Raw genomic sequence first — 22451 nt, 5'->3', positions numbered from 1 at the left:
TATATAAATATGTGCCCAAATCATTTCCATTAACAACTTTTTAACTGTGATTTATTTTTGAGCTACTTTATATATTTACTTTGTGTTTATATCATATGTATATTTTAAATAATTAGTATGGATTTTAACCAGATCTATTTTATATATATATATATATATATATATATATATATATATATTTAACCGTGCATTTGTAATGCTACTTTGATCAATGCTTTATCATGCTTTTTCTTGATCCATTCAGGCAAATAACAGTATTACTTTCGGTCGTATGGTGGACTGGGTGGAGGAAATTGAATTTTATTTACGTTTAGAGGTATGAGGAGTATGAAAATACCATCCACTTAAAATTTAATTTCCTTATACAGGCCTATATATGTATATATATGCCTATTTATAAAATTTGTGGCTCGAAAATATCGAAAACTGCTCGATCAATTTCATTGAGATTTAGATACGCTGTTGCAGTGTATCTGAAGTTGTGAATGTGAAAATTCTATGAAGATTGGTTGAGTTGTTCTATAGTTATGCTCAATTTAAGGTCACTACACAGTCAACATAAGCTGTGGTGTATTTTGCATAGCGCTTATGTTGTGAGTCACAGTGGTGAACGATTTGAAACTTGATGCTTGTGTGTAGGGTCTGCTGTTGATCGAACATATGTAATGCGTTTTAATCTGAAAATCAGTGCATTTTTGATTGCGAAATGATTAAGGGCCTCGGAAATGAAAAGTCGGTCTTCTTGTGCCTAACTGTGGAATAATACACACACAGCCGTTACTGTCTTAATTTATATAGCGTGTTATTATTTACTGATCGCAGTAAAAGCTTTATTATGTTCCTGCATCAATGTTTAATTTATATCAATAAGTATATTTTTCTATTTAAAAAAACTGGAAAGGTTTAATTCTAAAAAAAATAATCTTTGCCATAGCATCCATGGTAATCTACAAACATCGGCCGATGTGCTACTGTTTACAAGCACATCTTCTTGTAGCTATCTACAAGAAGGAATCTGTTTTTATTACAGCTATTTGGAGTAGTTAAAAAAAGTGTCAATCAGATGAACTAAGTACTGTACATCAAACAGGATCGGTTATCCGACTAACCTGTATATTCTGTGTTGATTTTAAAATGGGCTGAGGTAAAATTATATTATATACAATTAAAAAGAAGAAAAAGTCTTAGTACTTTTAAAGGAAAGTTATAAAAATTGTTCTCCGATGTAGTTGAACTTGTTAATAATCAGCCATTTAATTACTACTAACTAAATTTAGGTAACGAAGAAAAAAGATAAGGCTAAAAAAAAAGAAAGGTAACGAAGAAAAATGTTTTTTTATCAGTTCTGTAAAAAGAGTACTTTCTTCGCAGAGGCAGTTTCGCGTATTTTAAGAACTGAAAACTGCAGAAGATTTAATTTTCGAAATGAGTGTTCATTACTGTGTAAACCAGTTAGCAACAATTGTGATGTAGATTTACAGAACAGGCCTAATTGTAAGTTTAGTACAATTCTAGCCGGTCGATCTTCAACCAATGTTACTAAAACTTCATTTAGTGTTTCTCAGGATATACATCATTATTACTCGAAAAAGAAAAGTAGAGTATGTTCTTAAATGAGCTTTCTAATTTTTAATTTACTTTTAGCCCTTAGTTCAGCCGTAAAACGATACAAGGTAACGGGTGTTGCTGAAATCATTATTTTATCATTAGCGTTATGTTTTCTGTTTAAAAGTATTTCTTATTAAAAACCATTTCATTTTTAGTTTTAGAATATGATATTCTTTGGAGCTCTTCATGAGAAATGCAGTTGTTGTACTAGTCTTGTAGCCGAATCCTGTTTGTGGCTCCCAACCCTGAAGTTTGTAGAAAATTCCTGTAATATGAAGCCAAACAGCATCTTGATTTATGTTACATTTTTGTTAATGTTTTTATAAAATTTATAATTGATAGTTTATATTCTATGAGTGGGTTGAGTTTGTGGCATTTTTTACTTAAATTTTGCATGTGAGTAATAAGTTGTATCATAATTGTTTTTTCTATTTGAAATTTGAAAAAAATCTGTGTTTTATTAGTCTGTTGTATGATCATGTGATAGGTATTTTAATATTTGGTTTTGAAAACCACTTGCTAACCTTTCCTAAAAATATTGGTTGTTGATGTATGAATTGTAAATTTTCTGCGACTAGATGCTTTTAGTTCTGTTTTTTATATATCATGGTTACATTACATTATGTGCTAGGGTTTATTACCTAGCACACAGTTAAATCTAGTAAAACCTTTTCTTTGAAAAGATGCTTTTGGAGCTAAATAAAGCACCTTTATTGAGGTTATTTGTACTACTCCTTTGCAGAATTGCTTTGGGGTACAGTAACTACCTACACTGAAAAAGTAATACTGTACTGTTATTTCAAAAAAAATTTTAAACGTTTAAAGCAAAGGTAAGTTATTTAATAATTTCAAACTGTTATGTTTTTAATTCATGTTATTCTAATGAATGAATGCTATGTAGGTTACTCTTAATTTAACATGTAATAATATTTTAAAATGTGCAACCTCTACTTAGAAAATCAATCTATTGCTGAAAAAAAGTCAATTTTGTGTCAAACTGTGTAGGTTGTTTCATTTTAATTACCCCAGGTGATTTTCTCATAAACTACGCACATTACACACAAAAAAAAATGACCTAAAGAAAAGTTTCTCAGCTTAGGGGGGGCTTGTAATCCAAGTTACTCAGGAGTGACTTGTGTCTTTCATTAGATCACCTACAACCATTTATTTGGTTTTGGTACCCAGTTCACAACAAGTAATGTTTAAACCAAAAATACTGACAGTTTGATGAAACGCTGACAGACATTAATAGAAATATAGAATTGTTTGGTTGAGCTCATTATTTGCATTGTTCCTGTTTTGTTATTTAATAATATTGTAAGATTTAAATAAATAAGGCAATAGGGATAAATTATATATCATCAGAATTATTATCTTATTTAGGAGTACTAGGTCTAAATACACTTTAAAGATTTGTATATTAAGTTTATGAAACTGAAGAAGTACCCACAGGTTTTGAAAAAGTGTAATGTCACTATACCAAAAAACGTAAGAGCATGAAGTATGAGAACTATCAGTCTAACATCTCATTTATCAAAACTGCTGGGGCAACATTTAGGTAAGTAAACTGGATGCTGACTAGTTTTGTTTCAGTAAGAGGATGTGTGTTAAGAAGGTAATTCTGGCTCTCAGACTAATCTTAGAAGGCTTGCTTAAAAAAATTACAATAACCTATATGACATTTGTAAATCAGAACTGGATATCTGGAATTACAGAACAGGATAGTGTTGAAAATTTTTGAGAAGATTAAACTGAATTATAGGAAAGATGATTTTTACTTAATCACAACAAGAATTGAGTTGTAGAAAATGAGGAAGGGCAGGTTTCCATTTAGAAAACAGTGAAACAAGGATGTAGTGTGTATCCAATGATTTTTAACTTTCATACAGAAGAAGCAATATATAGATCGAAGGAAGCATTTGAGTATGAGTAATTATCCTAAAAGAAAGAATAAAATATTGTAATTTGTCAATAACATTATTCTTTTGGCAGAAAGAAATTTACTGGAATAAATACTGAATTCCATAGCTTCATTACTATGGGAGAAATTCCATCTGAAAATAAATCGAGTAAAACAAATGTAATGAACACATTGATCATAATGTATTCATTACATTTTATTTTGTAGGTAATAAAATTGCAAAGAATTGAAGTAACACAAGCAAGAGAAATTCTCAGTGTAGAAAATAAGTCTGCTGGTATGAAGAAATATCCATCTCAGAATCTTAAAAGTAATATTGTGGATTGGTTGCTCTAAGGTAGTAAAATAAGGAAGCAGAAAGGAAAACGTAGAGCCTTGTAAAATGTGGTGTTATAGAAGGATGTTTTAAATTAAATAGGATGATTAGATTTGAAATGAAGTGATCTTAAAATGAATCGCAGAGGAGAGAAATTGTGGCAGAATTTTATAGAAACAGACTAGATTAATTGACCATATATATTAAAGACTTTAAAGTTTTTTTAATTTGGTGGTAGAAATGGTGATTGAAGATAAAAACTGTAAGGAAAACAAGGGATATTTGACAAATTGTAAGGAGAATTTAAAATCAGTAATGAGGATGTAGGCTGTAATAATCATACCATAAGATTAAAAAATTAGCCCAAAAGAGAAAAAGAATAACACAACTAGTTAAATGATTGATGACTCAACAATAACTTTTAATTTGAAATTGTGCCATTAATAATTTTTAATATTTATAAAATATGGAAAGTTTCATATGTTGATCAATAATTTTTTAAATTGACTAAGTTGGTAGTGTAACTTGAAAAATTGGGAATTTATGGTATCTTTGTTATACATCTGTGACAAATCTGTAACATAAGTGTAAACACTTGTACACTATTTGTAAGTAGTGTAATGAAACAATAATTATTGACACATCATGGAAGAAAAGAATTATTTTTTGTGTTGTAAGATAGTATTGTGTAGTTCATCAGTACAAGGGAGTAGCATTATTAATAATACCTAGTGCTCAGTTGCAAGTGTTAGAACTTATTACTGATATAATTAAAACTAGCGAAACACATTGATGATGTGTTTAGTTGAGGAATAAGTAATTTTTCTGTGTAGAATAAGCATTTACATCTTTATCTTTTCAGTGCTGCTGCCTGATTTGTTCAAAAATACACTTAAAATGCTTTTTCTGTTGCTTTACTATTTGTGTAATCATTTTCAAAGGTATTCTTTAAGCTGTATTCCTTATTAAGATATTGTTACCAAATTAGGATAGATTGTCTTTAAAAAAAAAATAATCACCTTATTTGAATCAAAAATAAGACAGAACACAATTTTCATGTTGACACCCATCTCTAACTAATAATGTTCCCATTGTGAATAGCCCGCTGCTTGTAATTCGTCAGATTATATTGTTTCTGTTTAATTTTTTTGTTAGTTAAATTATACTTGAAAAAAAAGATTTATGACCTTTTTTGTTTTAAAATTTTTGTTTCTTTTTGTTCAGGTTGAAGAGTCAGATTCTGAGAACTCAGATGAAGAAGTGGATGTTATTGATAAATATGATAGAGCTTCTAAAGTAATTAAGACTCAGTTGCCTTCAATGAGAATTGATGTACTATTAAAAAGAGCGCTTGGATTACCAAGAAAGTATGTGACCATTTGTACTTATTTTTCTACTTCTATCAGAATAAGAGCTATCCAGCACACCCTTACATTATTGAAAAATATTGCACGATGTCATTGTAATATTATATAAAAGTACAAGATTGCAACATGTTTCAATGTTTCAAGAATAATAAATCTTTGAGTCAAAGCCTTTCCAGTAAATGTAATTAGGATTTTGATGTCTAGAAAATCTTCAGGTATAATTATCATCATAGTAGATATCAGTGAGTTCCTGTTTCCCTTGTAGAACATGGATGTGATAATTTTATTAATTAAATTATCAGTTTTTAAATTAAATTATTAATGAACAAACAATTACAAAAATAAATAACACGTTATATAATTTAATATAATTGAGGATGATGAAGTATGCAGTGATGGTGAGGACGGTTATGATGATGAGAATGAATAGGATTATTTATTTATTGTTATATTTGTTTTTAGATTATTTATTTACATTACTTTAATTCGTGTAATTATTAATATTGTGTAATAAAATTGTAGCATAATTAGTATAATAAATGTCTCTTTGTAGGCTTAAGTTTTGTTACGTAATTGTAGGAAAAAGAGATTTTATTATACACAGGTCAGTTGATTATAAGAAAAACAAAGAATTAGATATAGAAGTAAATGATATAGCTATAAAATGTACATTATCACATTCAAGTGTAAATAAGAATTTTTGTATGAATATTAATGAATAAATAAGCATGCATAGGAACAAGAAAAAGATACTAATGGAATGGATTACTTAATGCAATCAGTTTGTATTGCTTTTAATCAGGTGACTGTTTCTGTAAAGGCATTGTCAATATTTCTGATGTTCACAGGCATTTTAATCTTAGAAATTATTCTTTATCAGCAAAAGATGGTTTGGTAGATTGAGAAGACAAAGTCAAATTATAAAACATTAAAATACTAAATGAAGCTGCTAGTTCAAAGTGTAATTATTATATAATAATGAGAATTTTAATTTTTATCAAAAATAATTTTCTTATTTTTCTATACTGATGTTGTCCCCTTCAGAGTAGTCCACCAGAGATGTGACGACAGCAAAATATATCCCCCAGAGATGGTAGTATTTCTTCCAATCCTCAAAACAATTGTAGGAGGTATTTTTTGTGTAACTTAAGTTCACTTGTGATTTTTTTTCTTTATTTCATCTATTATTGCAAATCATTATTGACTCTTCTTAATCAGAGGAGTTCAAAAGGTTGCAGAATGTCATCTTTAGAGAATATAGTGGCTGTGGCATCAGTATGGTGGCTGTGGCATCAGTGTGGTGGCTGTGGCATCAGTGTATTATTTTTGGGTAAATAATTGCAAATTAATAATGAGGAGCATTGCTGGAGCATTGTCGTGATGAAAAATCCATGAATCATTGTGCAACGATTGTGGTAATTTTAATCAGTTTGTCTCACACAAACTATATAAAACTGCTAATTGAGTGTATACCCTTGTGGTAAGAAAAGTAAGGAGAACCTTAACATTTGATTGAATTTTGTTTGTTTTTTTGGTCTTGGTTGTTCAGGAATCTTCTTTTGGAATGATTGGTCTGGACCTTTGTTTTAATATCATAACTGTATACCGCCCATGTTTCATCATCTATTATGAAACGTTCGAATAATTCTGAGTCTTCAGTGATGGCTAACAATTGTTCTGTAATGATGTTTTTTTTTTGAAAATTCAGTGTTTGGGAATAAATTTTGCTGCTACTTGTTTGTTTCATACCCAAAAGTTGATTAAAATTGTTTCACATGCACCACAAGCAGTTCTCTTCTCTTCAGCAACTTCTTTAATACAGATGTGACAATTATTGATCACAATATCCTTTATTTTGTCAATATTTTTATTGGTTGATAATGTGTTATGACATCTAGTCTTTTTGTAATTCTCATTGTTTTCTAGGCCTTTTAGAAACTGTCTGTACTCACTTGTAAACCATTGATGTTGGTGTAACATCCTTACCAAAAGCTTTCTTTAACAACTTCATTTCATTATTCCATTTTTAACACAAAATTTAATGCAAATCCTGTGTTCTATCATTTTCAAAGAAAATAAATTGCTACTAAATTTGAACTATGCTTCTGATAAGGTGTAGTAATATAGACAATGCTGCCATTGCATGAAAAAAAAACAAACTCAGTTGAAAAGACATAGCATACAAAATTAAAAAGATCTTGTGATTTTTTTTTTATTACACCTTGTGTAAATGTTTCAGTTGCTGTAAACTATTCTAACATGTTAGCTCTGCGTAATTGTCAATTAATGAAGTCTGCTGGAAATGTATGCCATTGTGGATGTACATGATCATAGAATTACAGGCCTAATTTTAATGTTTGTAAAATTGCTGTAATTTAAGTTTACCTTAAAAAATTTACTTAAGGAGGATCTTCCTTCAGTTGGATATGCAAGAATATGGCTGTGGAATGCTAAAGACTTGATTTAAGAAGACTTCCCTCCAGAAACCAATTAGGTCATTATCGTTGAAAATCTGTATTAAATTTGGAGATAGTGAATATGTATATGTGTTAATTCCCATAATTCCTTTAATTTCATTTAAAAAATAATACTTGTCACGTGGAAACTCCTTGAAGAGGTAAATTGTAAATTTAAATAATTAAATTAATTGTAGATGTCTGCATTTTATCCCTGACAATAAAATTTATTTTTAATGATCCTACCTCTATCTTTGTGGAAGTGTAACACAAAATTTTTCCTGAAGTCAGTCTCATATTATTGCCTACAGGATTAATTCATTAACAATACTATAAATAAAATACAATTTTTGTAATTACAGGGATCATTTTATTGCCTTTCTTGTGAAGAAGAAATACTTTAGTCCAGCGTTTCTCAACCTTTCAGTATTTTCAACTTAATTTTCAATCATAATTTTCATCGCGCCACCCCCTAATATACAATAATAATGAATTTTGATGCTAAAGCTACAATACGACCTTAATTACAAACCATAAAAATTACCAAGAATAAGTAAATCTATTGATATTTGGCAACACTGATCCGCTGCATTGACAAAGCCAGAATTGATACCTCTCTATTGCTCTCTGTCTTATGTCCACTATATCAGACATTCTTGTGGTTTCACGAGAAGTTCTGATTTGTCTCGAACATTCTGGAATGTCTGCACAAATGTGTATAAATGCTGCACTTCATTCAATTCCAACCAGTCTCAGTTGAGTCAATCCTTCTACTGCTATTGAATCTATCATGAATGTGTACGTTGTAAGTTATGTGTTAATTGCAATTCACGGTATTAAATATTCTTGGCAGTAGATTTATACAGAATGATGGATCAATTTTTAGGTGGGCATGAGCGAGCATTAGACAATAATGAAGCATCAGCAAGTTCACAGAGAGTGGTTTCGAAAATAAAATCAAGAATACTTAATTTTGGGAACGTCAATTGGAAACGCTTCATAGTGAGTACATTAACAAGCCTCGAGAATTCTTTGAATTAAAATAATATGAAAGGCAGAAACCATTTTAAAAAAAAATTATCTGTGAATGAAAAAGCTTTACTTGCTTCTTACAAAGGTTCATATAAAATAGCCAGATGTAAAAAGCCTCATACCATTGGTAAAGAGCTTATTTTTCCAGCTACAATTGAGATTGTAGAAACTATATTTGAGAAATTTTGCCAAACAATTGTAGTCCATACCTCTATCAAATGATATTGTTGCCCATCAAATTGGTGATGTAGCTGAAGGTGTACAGCATCAGCTTTTCAGGAAGTTACGTGATTTTCAGTTCAGTTTGATGAGGTAGCAGATAGCAATAATGATGCTCATTTCATTGCCTATGTATGATTTTGTGGTGGTATGTCAGAAGTAGAAGAACTACTTTTCTGTAAAAATAGAACTCAAAGCAAACAGCATTTGCATTACTTGTTATCTTAGATGATTTTATAAATGAGACAAATGTAGAGTGAAAAAATTGTGTCAGAATATCCACCAATGGTGCTTGTTCAGAGTTTGGAAGATTCAAAAGTATATAAGCACTTGTGAAACAAAAATCTCCACAGTGTGTCTGGACATATTGCATGATCTATAGAGAAGCTCTGGCTTCCAAAGAAGTAAGTCCTGGTCTGAATATTGTGTTAACAACAGTTGTAACCATAGGAAATTATATAAAAATGAGACCCCTAAAATCAAGAATCTTTCTGTGCTGTGTAAAGACATGGGTGCAGCACATTCAGCATTACTATTTTATTATGAGGCGAGATTGTTGTCACGTGGGACATTTTTGCAATGTGTTTATAAATTAAGAGTTGAAATCGCCATTTTTCTAGAAGAGGAAAACTGGTTGGAAGCCCAGAAATTTTGAGATGGTTTATTTGTGATGGAATTGAGCTACTTGATTGACATATTTGACAAATGAAATACCTTGAATCTTCAACTCCAAGGAGCAAGTACACATATACTGGATGGAGTGATAAAGTTAATGTACAAAATTGTAATTGTGAGCAGAAATTAAACAAAAACACCTAGAAATATTTGCAAATGTGTATGAATGTGTTAAAACTTACAAGGCTGAAGAACACATGTGAAAGTTGTTTTGATAACCATTGAAAATCATTTAGCCATGCTAGCAAAGAATTTTAAAAAGTATTTTCTTGTCAATGACAACTTGGCAGCAAGTTACAAGTGGTTTAAGGATCCATTTCAAAGTACTCCCAAAGGGTTCTCAACTGCCGAAGAAGAAATTTTCATAGACTTCACAGCAAGTGGTGAAATCAAAAGACGATTTATCAATAAATCATTCTTTGAATTTTTGGCAGTGGTGGATAATGGGTTTTCTGCACTGAAAACAAGAGCATTTTATATACTATTACCATTTTCAACATTCTACCTGTGCAAATCGGATTTTCTGTGGCGACTGCTTTGAAAACAAAATATAGATCTCAGCTAAATAAAGAAAAAGAACTCTATTTCTAATATTCTTTTCTCTATTCTAATAAGCTAAAAGTGTCTATTTCTAATATTTAAACCTTCCTTCAAAAAACTTTGCTTTGCAAGACAGACTCTAGGGAATCACTAATAATAATTATTAAACTTGTTTTTAATTTAGTTCTGATAAGTTAATTATTAAATACATTGTGCAGTACTAATACAATCCTATTTATAAGTGTATTATATCGATGTAAATGTGCATTTTATTATTTATTATGTCAGAATGTATTTTGTTTTGCTTCCTTTCAGTAAATTAATAAATTCTTTTAATAATATTTTCTTTTTGATATGCTCGCACCCCTGATTTAACATAATCACATTTCCCTAGGGGAGTTACCCCACAAGTTGAGAAACATTGCTTTAGTCCTTTACCACTTTTTGGAATTATCATGTACAATAAAATTTTATTTTAATAAATTTAAAATGCTGTCCTCCACAGAAGTGTCATATAGAACTCAGAAGTGAGACTATCTTCCTCCATATGCTTTATTTTTTAAAAATTGTTCAGAATTGAGTATAGTTCAGACTGATCAAAATCACAATCATGAAATGAATGTGAATAATTTTAAAGGCAAATCATTTTTGGTTCATCTAACAGCCTTTTGTATTTTTTACAAAAAAGTTTTGGTCATATAATATCTGATGTTATATGTATATAGTATATAATGTATAAAGGAACATTTCTGATTTAAATTAATTTTGGCAATCTGAGTTAGATCTAGTTCTGATAAGTCAGTCTTTCTAACAAGAAAAAGTTGTATGATTTTTCTAGTTAATTTTTTGTTAGTTATATTCTTTGTATGAGTTTTTCTGTTTTTATAATTACCAGCATTATTAAAATAAATAAATTTTTATTCATTTTAGTAAACTTGATCTGGCATTTTATGAGAGTAGAATTCGTGTAAATGGAAAAAAAATGCTGAAGAAAAGCGAGAGAGTGAGTATTTAATACAATAAAAGCTGATTTTTAGTTGCATTTTTATTGTAAATATTGTTAAGTTGTAGAGCGGTCTGGACTGTATTTTGAAATGATGGTTGAGATGATGAAATAAGCTAAAACATATTCTTGAATAATTAAATTTAATCTGTCACATTAGACATTTTTTGAATATCGAGAAATACAAGTCACATTAGACTGATGAATAAATGACACATTATTAGAATAATATCATTGAACATTATCAATAAAATCTATAAGCCACATTAGACTTTAAACTACTAAATAAAACTAGTCACATTAGGCTATGAATGAAATGTTACATTAAACAAATCACGACCATACTGAGCGAGATCCGGCTCTCAAATGGTCACCTTAGACTAAACAATCATGACCGCATTGAGTGGGATTCGGCACTCGAATGCTCACGAGACTAACTAGCCGGCCAGCACTAGTAGATGCTAGAGTGCAGCACCAACCGGCTTAACATGGAACGGAACAACATGAAATGAAAAAATTACTGAAAAATTTCTAAGCATTAAGAAAATCCAATACAATTGCTATAGGAAAAATATTTTAGAAGAATTAATTTTCCATCTGGCTGGTTAAAAGATTCTATTATTTACATAAATTGTCTATGTTTGCTTCAACATTACAAAACTACCATTACACCAGCTTTCCATCTCTATCTCTCTCTCTCTCTCTCTCGCTCTCTCTCTTTCTCTCTTTTTCTCTTTCTCTCTTTTTCTCTTTCTCTCTTTCTCTCTCTCTCTCTCTCTCTCTCTCTCTCTCTCGCTCTCTCTCTTTCTCTCTTTTTCTCTTTCTCTCTTTTTCTCTTTCTCTCTTTCTCTCTCTCTCTCTCTCTCTCTCTCTCTTTCTCTTTCTCTGCCTCTTTCTTTTTCTCTGCCTCTTTCTTTTTCTCTTTCTCTCTCTCTCTCTATTGTAAGTTCTCTTCTTATATATGTGTGAATTTAGAGAAACAAAAGAGTGATACAAATGTTATCACCATGTCTTTGTTTCATTTCCTGTTATAATCCATTGTTAACTTGAAACTCATGATTTGGTCTGAACAGCCCATCCTGGATCTGAAACCTCCTAGTTCTTGAAAGAATTTTGTATGTTGTGTCTGGGAGTGAGATTTTCCTCTGTAACTTCTTTTATTGTGGGAGGGTTGCTGTTTTCTGATGGTGTTATTTTTGTTGGTGTTGAAGTTTAGCAGTTCTGTCAGTTCTTCACAATTTAGGAGTTTGTTGAAATATTTACCTAGGATTTCTACATTGTTTTTGTTGTGGGCTAGTTTACCATTTTCATTCTTTATTAGTCGGGTTGGGGGTTTGTAGTTTTAGAGATGATTTTTGAAGTTTCTGTAATAATCTCTTGATTGTTTTATTGTATTCTTCTTCTATTGACTTCAGTGTTTCTTTATGTTGTATTTTTATTCTCCTTAGGGTTCAGGTACTTTCTTTTCTTACTTTTACTAGATTTTGGTAGGATATTTCTGATTTTTGGGATTTGTGAGATAGCCATGCCTGATGTCTTTTCTTCACTGTTTCTTCTTGTTTGCTGTTCCACTATTGATGTTTTTTATGATTTTATTAGGGCTAAATCTTTTGTGATTTGTTTAAGGTTGTTGACTGGATCTGCAAATTTATTCACGATTGTTATTTTTTTGGTTGCTTTTTGGTAATTTTAACTCTAGTTGGGTAAGGTCCATTTTTCTTTTAGTTTTAGGGGCTTGGTTTTTTAGCTTTCTTTGGGGAGTAAATTTAATTTTAACTACTTAGAGGTCTGAGCCTGTCTACTCCTCAGAGAACTTTTATGTTGTAGATCTCCTTGTGGTAGTGTTTGGCCTTGAAGACATGGTCTCGTTGCCATTCTCTTTTAGTGTAGAAGGGTTGTTTCCAGGTTTTTGAGGTTTCCTCTTGAAATATGTGGATTTTGACATTAGGTTGTGGTTTCTGCAGAGATTGACAAATCTGTCTGTTTTTCTTTTTGTTTTCTTTTGGGCATACCATTTTCTGATGATATGGTATTTTCTTTCTGTGCCTAGTTGAGCATTGAATTCTCCAATTAATTGTTTAACATGGTTTTTGGGGATGCTATTTATAACATGTTTGTTGTTTTTCAGATAAAGAAGATCCCAGAACTTTTCTATTTCTTTATGGTCTTTTGGAGAGTTATTTTTATTATTAGTGGATGCATGAGCATTTATTATAGTGTAGATTTTTTTAGATGATTTTAGGGTGAGTGTTGAGATTCTTGGAGATTGTGACTTGAATTCTTATGTGGAGTTTGTTATTTTGAGGCTGACTAAAAAGTGTTTCACATTTTGTACCAAACTGGGACACTTCTCATCACTCTCTTTCCAGGTATACCTTTGTAGAGCTTATTCTCTTTAGATTCCATGGCATTCTGGTCGGTGTTTCTTATTTCCTACAGACCTGTGATGAGAATTTTGTGTTGGTCCATTAAGCCAGTTATTATTTTTAGTTTACCAGTCTGCTTGAACGAGTTTACATTGTGTGTGGAAATCTAGGTGATTTGCTTTGGTTTGATTTTGGACTTTGTATTTTTCTTGTTTGTGTGTGTGGTGTTGGTGGGGCATTCCAATGCTTTCCATTGCATGTTATCTTCTAAATGGGAGTCCACCGTATCTGAATGCTGCCTTCTCTACTAAACTCTAGTGTTGCTTGGTTCAGCTGGTGAAGTATTCCGTATAAGATCTTTCATGATTGATTCAAAGGGGTCACCTGTGGTGGGATTAGGTCCTAACGTACAACTCTAGATGGAAACAGTGAGGTGTAATTTGATGATAAATGATTATTGTGAAGTTTTTTTAGATTCAGTTTACTGGAAAAATTTCTCCTATTTGTTTTGGATATATCCAGGTGCACCTTGTGGAGGTTCAATTCTACTTGTTAAAAAGTTATTTTGGAAAAATTTACAAAGTATGATCCTAAACATTATGCCCATATATATACACATTTACCTTTTTATTCTGACTATATCTGGTGGTTATAATATATAATTGTTTTAAATTATTTTATTTGATACAATTAAATTATATATGTATATATATATATATATATATATATATATATATATATATATATATTATATATATTTTTTTATTAGGTTTATATTTATTTATACAATAACAACTGGTTGATGCCCAGTTATAAGTGTTTGTCTTTTCTTTCTTTATGATTAATAAAAAAAAGAGCCTGACATATGCTGCTCAAACTTGAAACCTTCAAGACGAAAAGGAGTTCAGCAGAGTTGTGTAACCTCCGCACATCCCTATATAAAAGTACAGGTATGAAAGCTGTAGTTGTATGTTCTTTTGACAATATAAATTTAACATAATTCATCGGAATCTTTTCTTCAATAAAGCGTTTTCCAGGTTCTGTTCATTAAATTTTTATTTATATTCATTAGATGCTTTAGGAAACTTTATTTCATCTATGCAATTTCATGTAGTAAAATTATGTCTAAAATAAAAAAAATATTTCAAATTCAATTATCTTAATCTTGATATGTGTGATTTTCAGTTAGATGTAACACTGTTGATAGCCTGAATAAAATTCCCAATAATTTTATTGGATGACAAATTTTTTTTGTATGATGAAATTGATTTCATTTGCAGCAAAATCATGCTATACTGTTTTACTTTGAAGCACCTTAATAAAACGTTAAGCTTGTCATCATTATTTAATATTTATTAGGCTTATCTATATTCTTGTCTGAAATATGATATAATCTCTTAGAGCTCCTTCAAAAAAATCATAAGTTTTCAAGATACAAAAATGTGCTAATCATTATTAGACGCCTATATATGTATGAATCGTGTAAACTGATGTTTAAAAATTAATAATGTTAACTTATTTTTGTGTTTGTATTTACAAATGTATATTCTTTGTTAAAAAGAAGATTCACTTATTCATAAAAGTAATGATAACCAATTTTACCAAACCAAACAACAGAACTTTTTTCATGTAATACAACACAATTCTTTGGCTAATGAGAAAGGACTTTAATTTACTAATATTGCCATTTTTAATAAATTTCTGAACAATGTAAAAAATTTTCCCACCAATTTGTTAAAATGCAATTAATAGATTTTTTTTTAATGGAAACAATGTTACTATTATAAATTTTTAAATATTAATTAAAAATTAAGAAACTCCTGAATTTTCTGCATCCCATTCATGTGTACATAAATATGTGCTCAAACTATTTTCATTAATGGCTTCTGAATCATGAACTTTTAACATTTAGTATCTTCAGTTATTTACATTAACATTGTTTCATGTGCGTATATTTTTAAAAATTAATATGGACTTTAATCAGACCAATCTTTTATATTAAATTCTGTATTTTGTGATGCTGCTCAGATCAAGGTTTTACCACAATTTCCTTTGATCTATCCAGAAAAATAATTTTTATCTGAGGTTTAGCATATCTACCCATTTCTCATGTGATCTATGTAAGTATTACTATACCAGTCTTTCTGTTAATTATTACTTTTAAAGTAGTCTATTCATTTTTTAGGCAAATGTTGGTGATGAAATTGATGTTATAAAAGGAGTGAGTCATCTGAACCCAGATTTTCTGAATGTAGCTCGTGTACAAATTATTTCTGTTAAAGCTGATGAAGAAGAAGAAGTGATAAATGTACGGATGAGAAGAACAAAAGTTTTGCAGATAGCAAATTATGAAAATAATCCTTTTAAACTACATGAAAGCAATTAGGATGTATTAACTTTGATCGTCTGCTGAATAAAACATTATTACTTGTCAATACTGTACAGTTTATAAAATGAATTAATAAATTTTTTTTTCAATATAAATAATGTAATGGATTATATAATTTTTAAATGATTGATATTTACTGTTTCTGAGATTTCAAAAATTTTGAGAAGTAAAATGCAAAAAGTACACTATGCTCCACTACCATATTAACATATTATGTTAACATGGTAAATATATATATATATATATAGATCTATAATTTTATTATAGATCTATTACTCTGCTTTTAGTAGTAGTAATGCTTTTAGTGTGTACTCTTTCGCAAATGGTTATTAAAATGCTGAAGATATTGTACTGAAATAATAAAATATTTTATCTTAAATTAACCTTATTAATTCATTTAAAGAACAGAAAACAAATCTACATGTTCTTCATATGAAATGACATTAGATTTTGAATTAGTACCTTTAATTAGTAATCTTTGACGATGAACAAAAAATAACTGACATTAAAGTTATTGTTGCCTTAAACAATTCATGTACATGCTCTCATTCCACCAAGGCAGGTGGTGCGAGAGCTTTCACTCTCAGAAGACAAAGAAGGAAAAAGTCTCCAGCTGGCCTGCCCAACTTGGGATCTTTCTGTGGATGCTGACATCCCTGTTGCGCCTGGTCTTACAGTATTAGGATATTTTTCTTTTCAAAATTTTATTATAATTTTTACTTACCTGGAAAAACTAGCTATTCTAGCTATGTTATGTGATATATAAAAACTGGGTATCAGGTTTTTTCTGCAGATCTTAGACCAAAATCAAAATGTATGACCAAACAGATTTTCTTAAAATTTAGCTCAAATATTTCTATATATCATATCCATTGAAGAGATGGTTGATGCATTGATCAGATTATTTTTTTTTTCAAAATTTGTTAAAATGGTGGGGGAAATGTGAAAAACCAATTTTCGATTTTCTTCAGAGGCATTTTACAAAAAACTAGCAAATTTTTTACCTATATTTCATATATAAATATTGCAACTTTTTTTTTTTAAAATCAACCCCCAAAATATATTTTTATATTACTTGCTCTCTTTGGTTTAGATATTTCACAAAAACATGCTATCAAGTAATGTATAAAAAATAAAGAAATAATTTTTTTTAAGTTTAGATCCTAGATTTAAAATGTAGGAAAGTTTTTCCTAAAAATTTAATCTTATTGAAGGGAGTGTTAGGTTCAGAGAAAATGTTACTTAAGAAAGTTTGTTAAGCACCTATGCGAGAATATTTTTTGAAAAATTTTTAATATTCTTCTCCTGTAAAATTATGTATTTTGTTTTTGGTTCACACTCTTATTTTTATTATTAATAGCTGATTATTAAAGTTATGCAATACTTTGACTGCTTCTTCTTTTTATATATAAACAAAGAGGATGTTTAAAAATTCTATTTCTGGAAAGAAAATCCATGTATATAATTATATTTATTATAAATATATTATTTAATTAAATACAATATAATATAAATTAATATATAGAAGAAAATTCCATATCTGATATGCATAATTTGAACCAGAATGATGTAAGATAGTGGTAGGTAATCCTAATTATATTTTTAATTTAATCTAAAAAATGAGAATATTTTACAATTATATTTATATTTAAACTTTCATACCTTCAAGAAGGAAATACAGGCTGTACCAAATTCTTCCAAAACCATGGGTACACCCTTGCAGGCACAGCTTCAGATTTAGTCTTTGTCATTTAAAAACTATTACAGAATAGATATTGTTTTCAGAATAATAATTCCAGCTTCTGTTTATTTTGCGAAGCCCCCATATCATTATTGTCTCATTCAAAGTTTAAATTAGTCATTCAAAAACTTTATTTTGAGCCACTGTAAAATCTTGAATGGGTATACTACATTACTACATAAGTTTTTCTTTACAGGGATGATATTTAAATCAGCTTCTTTTAATTCTTAGCCCTTAAGAGGTTTGCCCACCAGACTGATGTAGTAGTAAGTCATAGAAAGTTTTTTAGGTTGAAAGTTCTGAGGTCCAAATATACTAGTAAAAGTTAGTTGCTTTTTTACAGATATGTATACTAGACAGTAGATGGTCAGCCTGAGTCTATACAAAACTCATTTACATGTCATATATCATCATCACACTTTTAGGGGGGGGGGGGGTATTGTTCACTAGCTGAACAGGTTGAAACATATTAGGAAAATAATAATAAAATAAGTTTGTAAAAAAAAAAAATGACACATTAAATAAAAAAATTTATTTCTAATAAACATAATTTTCCAATATATTACTTTATTCTACTTTTTAATATAATACTTTTTTAGAATGGTATTACATAATTATCTACTTACTTATATTTATAGGTAAACTAATCAGATTACCTTCTTAAATAGGAATACATTTCTCTTACTAATTATGATATATATTAGTGTTTCACTTCTAATGGTACAAATAGATTTCTTCTACAATTGTTATGTACAAATATACACTATATGTTACTCTTAATTATGTATTAAAATTTCTATAACTTTGTTATTTTATTCATTTTATTGCTATTAATATAAATATCTGTCTGTCCGTCTAAATAGACTATAGTTATAAAAATTATATATATATATTTTTTTTTAATAACAATAAATGATACTTGCGGAAGACAGTTTCCTATTTTTATTAATTTTTTTAGCTCTATATGTATTATAAATTTATTACAATTATTGTTCCTTTCACAATATTAATAGAGAACTGTTATATATTTCAATATCTTTTACAAAGAAAAAACTAACTGTATAAATCTAAAGTGATGTACACTACTAAAAACTGCTTATTATATAATAATTATATAATGAAAGACCTCAAAAGGCAGGATGCAGTTGGATCAGAGAAATAAAAGAAGCTATAAACAGTAATTTGCATTTAACTTCATAAGGGTACTTTATTTTAAAGCATAATTACTATACTACAAACTCGTGGATGTTAAATTTGTAAATTGAAAAGAATGGTTTTGCAGGATAAGTAGCATTAAACAGTATAATCTAACATCAACTAAAATTCTTTTTTCAAGTACTTTCTTCTCAATTAGATCTTTCCTCCCCTCTCTATCTCTCTCACTCTCTCTCTCTCTCTCTCTCTCTCTGTCTCTGTCTCTCTCTCTATCTATCTGTTCCATTGAACATTATATAATTATCAAATTTTCTTAACAATATTGTAAAAATATCAGTTACTATGTCTGTAAAATAAATTTGCTGTCAATATTTCTTTTGAATCATACCTTTTCTCACATGAGGGTCTGTTTTGTGTTATTGGTTTTTATGATCCAATTTATGTCTCTTAAAAAATCCCTTAATATTAATGTTGAAGTATTTACTAATACTAATATAAATCTAATAATATTATCTAATATAAATCTAAAATAAATAAAAATCTAATATAAATTATGAATGAAAATTTATTTCTTATTTTTAAAATGCACTGCCCTTATTAGTATATGATAAATAACTTTGAAGGTATAAAAATGATTACTGATAAAACATAAGTTCTATGCACCGATTTTATTTAGATAAAGGATCATTACTTAATATGACATACTAAGTAATATATATTATAGTATTATATATATATATATATATATATATATATATATATATATATATATATATATATATTATATAATTTTGACATAGCTAACTTAAATAAACACTAAACTCATTCAGAAAATCTTTAATGTTGCTTTATCATATCAAATTATCATAAACAGAATTTTATGAGGAATAGATTATTTAAAATTTATTTTTATAAACTAGTTGTTTAATTTTAGTATATGTGTACTGTTTTTTAACATGATTTATGTTAGCAAGTAGCTAAATAAATGAGCACTGCTTAAAATTTTTAACTATTTAAGTGTTTTGTATTTTGTGACTGTAATTTTAAAAAAGCCAAATTTAAAAATCAAGACTTTTCTGCACATAATACTACACTGCATTTGAATGCTACTTGATTTTGTGGGAAACAGCTATGTTGTATTAGTATGCTCTTTGAATAAGTAATATGAAGAGAATGTTATTTACTTTGCTGAATGAAAACTACTGTGCACTGTAGAGTGTCACTCATTCTGAGAATGCCACTCAAGAATGGAACTCATTTTAGTATTTTTCTATATTATTATAAGCAGAATGTCTAAAAAACAGTTTTCTATTGAAGAAAAGTATTTTTGCACTTATAGAAACAAGAATCTACTACTAAAAAAGTTCACAAAATCAAAAAGCTAGATGAAAATTAAATAAAAAAATTTCTATTAATGTGGTTTAAAATAATCACCATAGTTCTAGAGCTCTCCTAAAAATGTTGCTCTCCTAAACAAAAAATGTTGTGAACTGTTCACCTGCTTAGGTTCAAAATTTTTTAAACATCATGACATTGTGTGCGGGATTATGGTCTGTATACATATGTATGTTATAGTTATATGGTATGGTATAATTATGGTATGTTTATATATTGTGTGAAATTTGAAGATAAACATTGTACTGGATAAAAATTTCTATGTCGTCTATATTATGTTTTCATATCATAACTAAAATTAAAAATTAATTTATATGAAAATAAAAAAAATCTTTTAAAAAGAACCAGATGTTTGTTCTCTTGTCATAACAGATTCTAAATACTTGGAAAAAAAATCAAATTTCTGTTTAAAATATCAATGAAAACCAGCATAGTATAAAAGTGTGGTGGTAGTCAATATGCTTATTATTGTATACATTTGTAAACAAAAAACACTATTATGAAATCAAAGATGAAACAAGTATGTGTAGGATGAGATATCTTGTCTATTTACTGTTCACTTAAATATAAAAGACTGATTATTAATTAAAATGTCAACAATGAAGCAAATACATGTAGAATAATGATGTTTCTTTTTGGTGGAGCCAAAAATAAATGTCCAAAATAACCTAAAAATACAGACCCTTAAAAAAAATCTTAAATCCTTATTTGATATTACAATGTTGTTATTTTAGTTGATTTAAATTAATTTCTCAAACTAATGTAAGTTATTTTTAACAAAAAATATTATCTTTCTGTAGGTTTTTTCATATGAATTATTTTAAAACAATATTTATTTTAATGCAATGTTGCTAGTGATCAAAGCATAAACTATTTCTATAGAGAAAATACAGTTTTTAGTGTTCTATAGATTTTTATTCAGTTAATTCTACTGATTCAGTTAACTGAATTACAATGCAGTTTCTAATCCATCATAAATTAATTACTGCACAATTCCTTTATGTATATATCTTTTAAAACATTTTTGAATATGAACTTCTTTCTGTTGTTTCACATAAGCAATTTAAGAACCAAACATTTAATAAACTGAATGAATATTTGAAACATTTTGTTATGCTACAATTATAAAAGAAATACTGTCTAAATGACTGGAGTACATGCAATAATAATAATAATAATAATAATAATAATAATAATAATAACAATATTATCTAGTATAATGAAACATTTATTTTATAATAACAATATACTTTATTGTGCAAGTGATGTAAAAGTAAACATTACAGACATTAGTTTGTTTTCCACTTATGATTTTTGTATACATTAAAAAAAAAAACAAAACAAAAACTGTCTCAGGAAAGATGATCAATAGTTTTTCTGTTATGAATACACAATACACAATACTCGGACAATAAATTACAAGTATGTTTAATGAACAGTTGCACTGTTCATTAAACTGTTCATTAATTTTACATGACTAATTTTTATATTTTAACTTCATATTTTACTTTAGTAGATAAAATTCTTATACAAAATGGTATGTATTGACTTTGGTTTATGTTGTATTAAGTAATATTATTTCATCATTATTTATAGTAATTCTTTTCATCTTATACTGGAACATAATTCTTCATCACTGTTGTCTCCACAGTCATCCTTCCCATCACAGATGTTAGTCTTATGGATGCATCTGTTATTTCTGAGATAATAAACAATAAAATTTTCTTTATGAAAACAAAAATTATAATAAAATTGTATTAAAAATATTTTCTTTCATACACTAGTTCAATTATTTATATTTTCTCATAATTTTTTATTTTTTCTTTTGTATAAAATGGAATACTGTAAAAATTGTTATCTAGGTGCTTGTATTTGAACTTGAAAAAATGCTACTGTAAGAGTTTTTAACTGTGTACAGAAAAAGCAAGAATGGGGGATTCAACAAATTTTGGCAGTTGGCAATCTGAGTTAAAGAAAATTAAAATGTTTGCTTGTTGATGATGATGATGATTGCTTGATAATGTTTCACAGAATGAATCTGAGCTAAAAGTAATGAATATAATTACTTTATTATGATAACATAATTTGAAATATAAGTACAATTAATTACATTGTACACAGTTAAGATATTATTACATTATGTATATGTAATAATATTGATATGTCTGCTGGACAAATATCCAAGGCTTAGCTGTAAAAGACAGAACAATTGCATTATACTAATCTTTACCCTTTTAGCAACCATGTGTTTTGTAAGTGTAATTATTT

At 28.5% G+C, this 22451-nt stretch overlaps 2 protein-coding genes across 3 annotated transcripts in view; one reads left to right on the top strand and one right to left on the bottom strand.

Annotated features, from left to right (window-relative positions):
* The first annotated feature begins 249 nt into the window (after positions 1-249).
* Positions 250-15981, top strand: LOC142319612 (mitochondrial transcription rescue factor 1-like). Its single transcript, XM_075357096.1, has 4 exons — positions 250-316; positions 5070-5212; positions 11065-11137; positions 15689-15981. The coding sequence occupies exons 1-4, from the start codon at positions 272-274 to the stop codon at positions 15887-15889; spliced, it is 462 nt and encodes a 153-aa protein (XP_075213211.1). The 5' UTR covers positions 250-271; the 3' UTR covers positions 15890-15981.
* Positions 15982-21603: 5622 nt separating this feature from the next.
* LOC142319602 (uncharacterized) overlaps positions 21604-22451 on the bottom strand; it is a 294827-nt gene continuing 293979 nt past the window's right edge. For both annotated transcript variants that reach the window (XM_075357074.1, XM_075357083.1), the window contains one exon: positions 21604-21882. In XM_075357074.1, the coding sequence (XP_075213189.1) occupies positions 21789-21882 (94 nt within the window). In that variant the 3' untranslated portion in view covers positions 21604-21788. The remainder of the gene's footprint in view (positions 21883-22451) is intronic.

Source organism: Lycorma delicatula, chromosome 1 (assembly GCF_047948215.1).
Source record: "Lycorma delicatula isolate Av1 chromosome 1, ASM4794821v1, whole genome shotgun sequence".
Classification (NCBI taxonomy): Eukaryota; Metazoa; Arthropoda; class Insecta; order Hemiptera; family Fulgoridae; genus Lycorma; species Lycorma delicatula.
The sequence above is the reverse complement of the archived record's forward strand: the minus strand, read 5'-3'. Positions and strand labels throughout refer to the sequence as shown.